Source organism: Podarcis gaigeae (assembly GCF_964106915.1).
Source record: "Podarcis gaigeae genome assembly, chromosome: 7".
Classification (NCBI taxonomy): domain Eukaryota; kingdom Metazoa; phylum Chordata; class Lepidosauria; order Squamata; family Lacertidae; genus Podarcis; species Podarcis gaigeae.
This window is the reverse complement of record NC_139683.1, coordinates 73,578,035-73,589,243: the sequence shown is the minus strand read 5'-3', so window position 1 is coordinate 73,589,243 and position 11,209 is coordinate 73,578,035. Positions and strand designations below refer to the sequence as shown.

The 11,209-nt window shown below is 41.8% G+C and overlaps 1 protein-coding gene across 8 annotated transcripts in view; it reads right to left on the bottom strand.

Moving 5' to 3' along the window:
- Positions 1-5,994: 5,994 nt before the first annotated feature.
- The window catches only part of CDH12 (cadherin 12), a 652,231-nt gene continuing 647,016 nt past the window's right edge, over positions 5,995-11,209 (bottom strand). For all 8 annotated transcript variants that reach the window (XM_083747240.1, XM_083747239.1, XM_083747238.1 and 5 more), the window contains 2 exons: positions 9,445-9,696; positions 5,995-6,966 (listed from right to left, as the gene is read on the bottom strand). In XM_083747240.1, the coding sequence (XP_083603366.1) occupies positions 6,467-6,966; positions 9,445-9,696 (752 nt within the window). In that variant the 3' untranslated portion in view covers positions 5,995-6,466. The remainder of the gene's footprint in view (positions 6,967-9,444; positions 9,697-11,209) is intronic.

The window sequence follows — 11,209 nt, the reverse complement described above, 5'->3', positions numbered from 1 at the left end:
CATTACCCAGGCCAATTTGCTTAGAACTTTCTTTGTCAGCAACTTTCCTACTTGGCACCTTTAGAATGGAATTGCCTGGGTCACTTCTGGAATAAGTTTGATTAATCTCTGTAGCAGGAACATAACACATCTCCACAGTCAAATTAATAACCACAGTCTGAAGGTTAGCTTGTAAATGGGTTCAGGACTTCTGCTCTGCAGCTATAGATCTTGAAGCCCCTATGATGTTCATTTTCAACCTCTCATCTTTGGAAAGGCTATTTATTTCTACTGGAGATGAATGAATCTTGCTTTTATTATCAAGAATAATTGAGTACTCCATTCTTCATTTTTCTTCAGTTTAAACACTTGGTCCTGGGCTGTTAGTTAAACAAACATCCGATTATCTCCATCCGGGGTGTAAAGAGCCAAGGCAGTAAATTGAATAATGATTTGCTTGAACGTAAAGCAGAACAGAATACAAATATCCTCCGAAGATGCATGCATCCCTTTCTGCACATATTTTATCACTTGGTCCTTCATGTGTCTAAATTTCTTGTTAAATATAAATTATTTGGAGGTAATTAGATAGCAGATCTGAAACAGAACGGTGGCTAGTGGTGATTTATTATAAATTCTATATTTTGTTCACTCACAATGGTAAACAATGCCATACATCACATTGGGCAAGTGGGATCCAGCCTTGCTCTTGCAACCTGATCCTGCATTCCCCTCCACCCAATTATTCTTTGCTTAGGAAGGCTGTTATCCCCTACTAAGGATGGTGGAGAGTTTAGCAATAATCAAACATGAATGTGAGCTCTGTAGCAGTTTTGGTCATTTACCTACCAAGTGAGCTGTTTGGTTTCCATCTTTATTGATACCCGTGTTGTTTTGGAAAAGTCAGGTGTCATTAGCAACAAATTGAATCATGATTTCTTATAATGACTTTACTTTGCTGTCATTGATTTGGGGTTACCATCAGATCAGGTGTGCTGAAATGTTTTCCACTGAACATGCCAAATCCTAAGCCTCTGTGGGACAAACCACTGGAGGCATCTTCTTAGGCAGTGAAGGGTATGGGAAATTCATGCCCACTCACGTCTGGGAGCAGCAGACTCTGAGAAATTCAGAGGATCATTATTGTAATATTTACCTGCTTATGTATAGCTCTTCCCATTCAGCATTCCTTACTTTACCTCCTATGTCCCTGACACAATTATGTATCATGGATTTGAAACATAATAAATACAATTCCCCCGGGGAGTGGAGATGGCTACTTGATGATGGACAATAAATGACAGCAGTATGGCCAGTAAGAACAGGATAATTGAAAACAGTAATGTTATTTTCACACATGGCCTCACTGGGCCAAGGCCATATAAATTTAACAAAATGCAAAACTCAAAAGGACTGAGCTTAAGTAGCAATAGCATGATCCAAAGACGAACACTGAACTACTTGCCACCAACTAGTTCAGGGGTGCCCAAACCTTTTTCAAAGAGGGCCAGATTTGATGAAGTGAACATGCGTGAGGGCCGGCCAAAGTCGCTGAGCTTTTTTTTAAAGGATTTTACCCCAGAACATATACTGCCATGGGGGCCAGATTAAATTGGCCGGCAGGCCGGATTAGGCCCCTAAAACAGACTTTGGACTTGCCTGAACTAGTTGGTTGGGTGATACTGTCAGTGACAAATTGTTTTTATTTATTTTATCACTTGTTTTCACTGAACGACTCACCCCATCAAGCTAAGGCGATCCATTAAAAAAAAATCAGACTTCCATGTGTATCACTTACTGGACTGATATCTATGGTTAACATTCAGTGGTGAACCCAAGTGAATATCCCACACTGCATTGCTGTATGGTGTGTATCCCAATCTGAATTCTCACCCAAATTCTTACACCACCAACTGCACAGCACAACTAGCACCTTATATCAGGGCAAGAGACTGAACAAAATTTCTTTCTATTGTGAAACACAGTCTACCAAGTTAGCACCGCACAACATAATTGTAGGTGTCCCGCACAGGACAAAGAAAAAGATATATTTTCTGAAATGACTGCTTTCATAATGGACATAAGATGACTGGCCTACATAAAATGGAAGTGAATTTTGCAACTCCTGGACTAATACATGCCTCAAAACATGATTATCCTTTGGATTTTGCACTTTGCTGAATTTTACAATACAGTTCTTGGCTCAAAAAAAATACCAAAAACATATTAGGCAATATGAATTTTAAGATTAAATACATGGAAAAAGGTGTACACAGAGATAAAATAAATGTTTAAGTAGGTATTGTTTGAGAAGCTACATACCTAAATGCATATGTAACTGGGATCTGTGTATGGAATCTTGTTTTTTAAGTTGCAGTTTGTTACAAAAACAGGACAGAATGAGTTTACAAATGAACACATGCAAAATTGATATGGAGCAAATGGTCTGTATTCCCCTGGACTAAGCCTTGAATTTGTCCTCGGAGGAAAGCTACACTGTGACACTTTGCTTCAGGTTTCATTTATACTGTTTATTTCTAAAAACAACCTATGCCACAACCTGCCCAAGTTCCTGCAGAGCCTCTGCTTATTTAAATGAGTTTACTTTGGACCAAACCTGTATGTTTTTTGTCCTAAAGACTTACCTTGCTTAGGTATCAGTCAGAAAACAGTAGAGCCGGAGGATTTTAAATGTTACTCTTGAGAATTATTTTAACAATAACAACTATAATAAAAGCCACAGTGTCCTGCATATTGAAACCAATGATTTCCTTCCACACAAAATTGCTGTTATTGCTTCAGGAGATGTTGAAGAGGGGAAGGCACATATAACCAACATATAACACAACAGGGTAGGGGAATTACTTTGGTACACTGCTGTTGTGAATTAGCTTATGAAAACACAAAGCCCTAAGGACCAAGCTAATGGGACATAAAACTCCTCATCTGTGGAAATTATTCTTTTTTATTGGTCCTCTTATTGCTATTAATAATAAGCTTTCACTTCTTTGAGGCCCTTTTTGCATTCATCTCTCCCATCGTACGGTGATTTCGGCGCAAATCAATTTTCTCTCTTCCTTGAATAAGTGTGTTGTGAAACAGAGCTTGAGAAGCATGTTAGGGCCATAGAGTCAGCACATTAATTTCAAAGCAGCGACCTTGCTCAGCGAAGGTCAGCTCTTTAGAATGTCAAAGCAACCATTTAAGGGCACTTTGGACATTTCCACAAAGATTCATGTTCCAAAGAATTTTTAAAAAGTGTATGCATACTCTCCATTGACGCTGCCCTCTCAACCAGTTTGGAAGGGTTCATCATAATGGCAGCGGGCAGGCAGGCTTTGAAGTGTGGGAGACCCAAATTACTTTCAAGTAGCCATGCATGTTACGACAGGGAGGTGAAAAATTGCTAGGAATAACACACCACATAGTATCAGAAGAGATTTACTTCCTGAGGCACCAGACTAAGCAAGGGAATACCCACCGGTGCCCTGCCATCATCATAATGCAGGTACTACAACTCCACAGTTTCTACTGCATTCTGTAAGCTGCAGTCAGCTGACTCAGCAACAGCCAATTATCTATTTCACCATCAAAGTGGAGCGACAGGGTCCCTCCGTAGGATGCGTGTGACATTTTCTCTACCCCAATTTTTGTTGGACATCTATGCTCTCTCTCTTTTCTTCTTCTTCTTCTTCTTCTTCTTCTTCTTCTTCTTCTTCTTCTTCTTCATCTTCATCTTCATCTTCATCTTCTACTACTACTATCACTCTTTCTCATGTATTCATCCCAAATAATAAAATCCGCCCTTGCAGAACCATCACCACAGCCATCTTTCACAGCAGGTTTCATTGCATCAGGAGGGGTGACCATGCCTGCAAATTGTAAGTAATTCTGTCAGAAAATCAAAAAAGTTACAGACTTTTCTTTTATTTTGTGTTTTTTAATCAGATGTTTAAAGTGCCTTCCATGAACACCACTGGATGCATCCACCTATGGTTTGGCAGGCTTAATCCACTTTGGAGGGGCTGCTATGCCTGCAGATTTCATCTACTTTGGCCAAAAGGGCGGTGAGTTCTATCCATTTTTATATTACCCATTATAGTGAATAGGGAGAAAACAGATCTAAATTGGTCCTGAATAATGAGTCAAATTAGGAAGACACAGAGCAGCTCCAAAACACATCAGTCTGCTTCCAAAATCTATATATTGAAGTCAAATATTGTGACTGGTGAACACTCCTAAATGATTCTCTCTCTCTCTCTCTCTCTCTCTCTCTCTCTCTCTCTCTCTCACACACACACACACACACACACACACATATTTCATTCTTGCATTGCATAGCTCTCTAAAGGTTTTTGAAACAGGAAAATATAGGGCATATGTTTCATTTGATTCATCCATACAATTCAGTTAATTGGGAGAAATGTCTTCTGCACCTTTTTCTGTTCCTCTCACCATCCCCTCTAGGCCTGCATCTATCCCTGATTTTACAATACTAGAACAAGTGACACAGGGGCACCCCAGTCTAATGTAATCTTACTTTTAAATAGTATTTGTTCATGACTAGCTGCACCAGAATGTGGGGGAGAATGCACATCTGAATACACATCGTATTGAAAGCAATGCAATGCAAATAGACTATGGACTTATCCACACCTGCCTTTCCTCTACACTTTCCAGGCATGTTTCTGAGCACCTATTAGTATTATCTTATTTGCTAGAGATCTTGCCCTGTGAAAACCTGTTCTTTAAAGCTCAGTCAGAGACAACATCAATCCATGGAAAACCTGAATTGATGTTTGCTCCTATTTGGCTTTTAGAAGCGGGAAAAGCTCTGGATGAAAAAGCAGAAAATGTGCTTGGACACAGAGTATTAAACTGCAGATCTCTGCCTGGAAAGAGAAGGGCAAAGGGTTAAGTGTGGCAAAGACCTATAGTGTGTACATGACAAGGTGTGCATAAGCTTGCTTATACATGCAGATCTATTTAGATAAATGGGACATTGATGTTTAAAAGCATGCCAAATGGTGAATTTCTGATGGTGAAATGCCACCAGAAATAACCCACACCATCCCTGGTGGATTAATGCAGGAGACTACAGCACATGGCAGGCTCTATTGGGGACATAGAATGAATGTGTATACAAAAGAATTCTGGATAACTAGTGGATTATGTAAAGGCTTTACTGTACCTGCAGAACAGAGTTGCCAAGTTTTAATTTGGCAATTTATAGGCAATCCAGCCATTCATTGCACCAGTGGGGCAGAATGAGGGCAAGACCAGTGGTTATGACCAGTGGGCAAGCGTCTCATGAAGAACTGTTTCCCAATTCTCTAATAATTAAGATTATTATACAGCAAATTGGGAAATAAGTCTTCATGGTTTTTGAAGTCTCTTATTATCCATACACAATTTTACAAATGCATTTTTCTCAAATGGAAGGCAGTAAGATATACTGTGTCCATAACACGTTTTGTTACTTCTTATGGACAGAGCTTTGGAAATACGAACAATCAATTAAAAAAACACACACCCTATGAGCAGTTGGCATCTCTGCTGCAGACAAGCTATGATATTATTTACATATACCACCTTAGCTATACACAGCAAAAGGGATACCCAAATAATCCCCTCCATCTGACTAAACCCTCCAAAAACACCAGTAGCCTCTCTGAATACGAAGAGCATTCTGCAAGGACTATATCATCCAAATAAGAAATGTATACTTCCATCACTTCTCTCTCTCTTTTTTTTAATTCTTGAAAAAGTGTAACATTTTGATGAACATTTTAAATATTCATTGACTTCAGTTAAAGACTGTGGGCTTTACAACTTGAATTGGAATAACAGCTTTTTAAAACTTTCCCTTGTGAAGTGTAGGCATAAGAAATGTGATGTCCTGGCAGACAACTTGCTTCCTTGGTTAAAAAACAAAACCAAACAGAACACCATCTCCATCGAGTTGCAATCGCTGGACAGACAGAATCCAGCCACTGTTCTACACTTTTTTTAAAAAAAAGAACCAGAAGTCAGCGTGCGGCTATTGCTTCTCGACATAAAAGTTAATGTCCTCTTTATGTCAGTTTCCCTTAGCGCCATTTGCTGCAGTCATTTCCACTTTAAATAGTAAGAGTTTCAATAGGCACTTCAGTGGAATTAAGAAAAATCTACCACCCTTCCACCACCATGCCGGAAAGCTATCCTTCTTTCTGTGTTGTATCGGTAAATTGTAGCTAATAGGCCTGAGGTTGTCTCAGTGTGATTCCAAAGTAATAATAAAAAACAAAATCCACCAAGAAAGGAAACAGATTGTCAAGGATGCTCCTTCCCTCGACAAATAGGTAAACCAAGATTGACGGTATGATAAATATAGGAGCTCACTGGGACAGCTGCTGTCTCTTATAATCAAAGGAATCCTTTCCTATAAAGCTTGTTTATTTTAAAATTTGTTGTAGGTTTACATTTCTTCCCCCCTCCCTGCCCCCAGCTAAGTGACTTTATCCGGATTATAACTTTCTTCTTCTCCAAACATGTCTGCTAAGACTTTAAAACGTGGTCCCCAGTCACTCAAATAGTCATAATCCTGATCTGCCTCGGTTGCAAGCGAATCTATAGAGCTAAGAGACTCGGCCACAGATCCATTTCCTTCATAAGCGTATGTCGCTAGTGAGTCATAAGGGGGTGCTGAGGGATCGCCGTCATTTTCTCTCAGCCTTTGATTTATGAAATCTCTGATATTTGTGTTGTCCTCTGCGGGTGGTCTTGAGCGAGGTAAGCAGAGAGCATCTGGCTTTATATCCCTGCGTATTTTGTTATCCTCAATTGCTTTTGGATTCCTCAGAGCCCCGATGTCGAAAGCCTGAGTGTCCTCTTCGCCACCTCCTTCATCATCGTAATGGATGACGTTGTCTCGGATGTCTTCTTTAGAGGTCATGAGAGTGTCTTTTTTCTTCTGCCGCCTCAGCGCCACGTACAACACCACGATGACTAAGACAAGAAGAGAATGGTAAATTAAGAGCAGAAGGAGTCCGGCTTTCTTCCAATAAAATACTGCATCACCTTCTAATATCTAGGAACTGTCTGGGGTGAGTCACAAATTACTTTTTGATCTCAGGTATAAACAGGACCTGAGTTGAAATGGCAAAATGCAGGCCTGGCATCGTCAACTGCAAATGGCGCACATGGATTTTCTGCTTTCCTGACAACTATGAAATGGGGAAAGATCAGATTTATTTTTTCTGTTTTTAACAGAATGGAAGCCTGGGCATTTATTTTTTAAAGAAGCCACTTTTTGCTGCAGTTTATAGATTTTGATTATTCCGTATTATGTTTATTTAACAAAATGTATATGCTGTTGGATTGTAAAAAAAATAAAATAACAAAACCCTAAAACTACAACCCACACATCTGTAAGTGCTTTGCAACAATGATTATAACAGCTCCACTTAACACACAAACACAGTACCCATTCACAGTTGATGGTGCCATGCTAACATTTTGCCACGTAAATCTAATACCTGTGGTTAAGGTTCTCATTGTCATTTCTCTGCCTTTAAACTCCTCAGTGCATTGCAGGGAATTGTCCAAGCTAATGTGGTGTGTGAGCTTGATAACTATTATGTCTTATTCCCCCTTTACTAGCCTTTAATTGTAAAGGAAATAGGCAACCTTGGATACAAAGGCCCTAAAAGCCTGCAATAATCATGTACCATGGGGCAGGTAGGCATATTCTGACTCCCCATTCAGAGCTTATTGGGCTTTTGTTCAAGAAACCAATTTAAGCAGTTTCCTGTGTAAAATGAGGGTTAATAAGATAGCTTTTAGACAGAGGTCTTACTAGATGCAAATTACCTTTGTTACAGAGACTGGTAAAAAAAGGTAGCATTGGAAGCAGCAAAGCAAAGGATTATTTAGATGGACACCTTTAAACATTGCATGAACTGGGTGTAATTACCAAATGAACCTACCGTATTTTTCGCTCCATAGGGCGCACCTAGTTTTCAGAAGGGGAAATCAAGGGAAAAAATATGACCCCCCTCCCCAGCTCTGGGAGCAGCAAACAAGCTGCAGGCAGCCTGGCGCTTCTCCCAGAACTTCTCCCTGCTTTTGCGGGAGGTGGGGGAATACCCCCACCTCCCGCAAAAGCCCGCAGAAGCCGCACACTCTTTAAAGGGGTTGTGTGGCTTCTGTTGGCTTTTCTAGGAGGTGGGAGAAGGGACTGATGCGGCAAGTCAGTCCCTTCTCCCTCCTGGGGAAAAGCCCGAGAGATGCATGGAGCTTGTGTGTGGCTCTTGACAGCTTTTCCTGCCTGACCCCCCCTGCATTCGCTCCATAGGACGCACACACATTTTCCCTTGCTTTTTAGGAGGGAAAAAGTGCATCCTATAGAGCGAAAAATACGGTAACTGCCTCCCACCCAAGTCTTATTTTCAGGCCATTCAGAATTCAAAATAGTGCTGAATACATTACCTCTAGGCTCCATAAGACCTTGATCAGTCTAAGACACACCCCAGCATAAGGCGAGCCAGAGATACCATCCTTTTTTTTAAGAGTTCAGAAAGTCTCAGATCAGGAGGTTCACGTCTCTGAGTCTGAGACAACTGGGCATGTACATCCTAAGATAATATACTGCAGAGTATATATCACGTACTCTATCATATATGCTATATGCAACTTCTATTGCTAATGCTCATATTAAGTATACAGTCGTACCTTGGTTGTCGAATGTCTTGGTACTCAGACGTTTTGGCTCCTGAATGCCGCAAACCCGGAAGTAAGTGTTCCGGTTTGCGAACTTTTTTGGAAGCCGAATGTCTGACACGACTTCCGATTGAGTGCAGGAAGCTCCTGTAGCCAATAGGAAGCCGTGCCTTGGTTTTCAAACCGTTTAGGGAGTCGAACGGACTCCCAGAACAGATTCAGTTTGACAACCAAGGGTATGACTGTATACAACATTTAGTACATTGCTCCCCCCCTTTATTCCAGAGTGGTTCCCAAATAGAATAACCTTAACTACACATCTGGGAATTTCTGGGGGAACCAGTGGAATCTGGAGAATCCATCAAACACTCCTTTGAAAAAGTCTGCTTACCTTATTTGGTGGGTGACATTGTGGCCGGACTCTGAGTCCTGCGTGACCCAGCTGAGGGCTAGAGACTATCACGCTCCATGCCGTCGGCACTGGGCAGGGCCCTGCTCAAGGAGCGGGTCTCACTAACCAAGCAGCACCGATGGGAGCATGTCCATGGTGAATTTAAACTCCAACATGGTGGGGAGGCCGCCCTCTCGTGCCATTCACCGGATCCGAGTTTCAGTACATGCTATCTAATGCAATATGGCTGTGCTCACGAAAACTCCCACCCCTAAAAGCAGCTTACAGGAGCTGCCTTTTGGGAATTTCATAACAACACTGAGGAATAGACTATGTAGTACCAGTGAAACTTCTTTCTGTAAAGGAGTACTAACCTAGAAGTATAACAATGCACAAGAGGATTGCAATCAAGGCCCCTGTGCTGAGTCCGACTGGCAGGAAGATTGCCTCGACATTGCACGAGAGGATGGTGCCATCAGAGTCACATCTGCAAACCCGGATTGTCATTGTGTTTGTACTGCTTTGTATGGGGTAGCTGCTGTCTTCTATCACAACTGGAAGGAAATATAACTCCTGCTGCCGGCGGCTGTACCCACTTCTCCTGGCCACAATTCCAGCTGTGTTGTCTGGAGGGGGAAACAAAAGAACGCTACAGATAAGGTTCTTGTTCTCTCCTTGGTGTCATGATTTGAAAAAAAAAATGCAGAACATTGAGAAACTTATGCCTGACATTGCAGTTCATGTGCACTGAAAGCAAGACCACCCCTTTTCTCCCTCCCCTTCCCCTGTAATGTAAACTAATGGAAATGGTGTGAAATCATGTTGTAAGCTTCTTCACTGTCAATAACGTGGAATGAGGGTGGGGAAAAATTGCAATGGGGTGCCATCGTATCATGCACTCCCTATTTCTAGGCATTGTGGGAGGGAGAGGAGGGGAAATCAATCTGCTTCTTCCAATGTCAATCTCTCATGCACCTTCACACTCCGACATGGCCTATTTGAGGTTCCACAACCAGTATAGTTTCTTTGCTTCATCATTACCCAAAGCATCACATTCAAATGAGATGCCAGGTAATGGAATCCTCTCCTCTCTTCCCTGGGCAAATGGTAATTACTGTGACTCTTCTCCTATAAATCTGGCTCAGTTTGACAGCAGGCTTGTCATAGCACACAGAAAAGATGAAAAACAACAACCAAAAACCCCCCAAACTACCATGGGGTAACTATCTTTGCCACATCTCTTGCTTTTCCTCAGGTCTGCCTGGATGCCCTTCAATGACTGTGATTGCCATTCAGTTCTCCAGTGGGAAGGGAAATGTGGCTTTCTGGCTTTCCACTGGAGGCACCTTAGAAAGGTAGGAAACCTTCCCTCATGCAGCACCTGCTCAGAAGAGATGATTAAGAAAAGTCCCACCAGAAATCAAACTAGACACTCAATACCATTAGAACATTTGCCAGATCTCTGATTAAGGCGAATGCAGGCCTCTGAGAGTGGTGTTTCTCTCACTTTCCCTGGTAGGGGCTGGGTTATGGCGCCTTTCCCCTGAATCAAAGAAACCCAGTGAGGGAGAAAACTGATGTAGAGATTAAAAGGATTAAGCAGGGAGTGAGATTAGAAACCAATTTGCTGGCAGGTCTGATTGGGATTGCCTGCGGTGCTCTCTCTCTCCTGCCTTATTATCTCTCCAACACTCGCTAGTTCACAGCATCTCCCGCAACATTACATGTCTCTCTATACTGGATGTTTTTTTCTTCCCTCTTTGAATGCTGCTGCAAAAGAATTGAGAGATGAACTGACAGATCCTGTTTCCTTGTAGATAGGCTCAGATCCCAGTGGAGCCATCAGTTGCTGAGTATCTGAAGACAAGTGTTGCTTTTAGGGGAAAGTCTGCGGGTAGATGTTATGACATTATAAGTAGGCCTTGTGCAGGTTGCAGCCCAGTTACGTTACAGCAGCCTTTGCCCTCCAGATGTTTTGGGACTCCAACTCCCATCAGCCTCATCTAGCATTGTGAAAGGTTGGGTATTGTGGGGAGTTGTAGTTCAGTACCACACAGAGGGCCGCAGGCTGTCCTGCATGAAAAAGATTTCAAGGCTGGATCACACATGCCATGTTATGCATATTGTATAGTTCAGGAC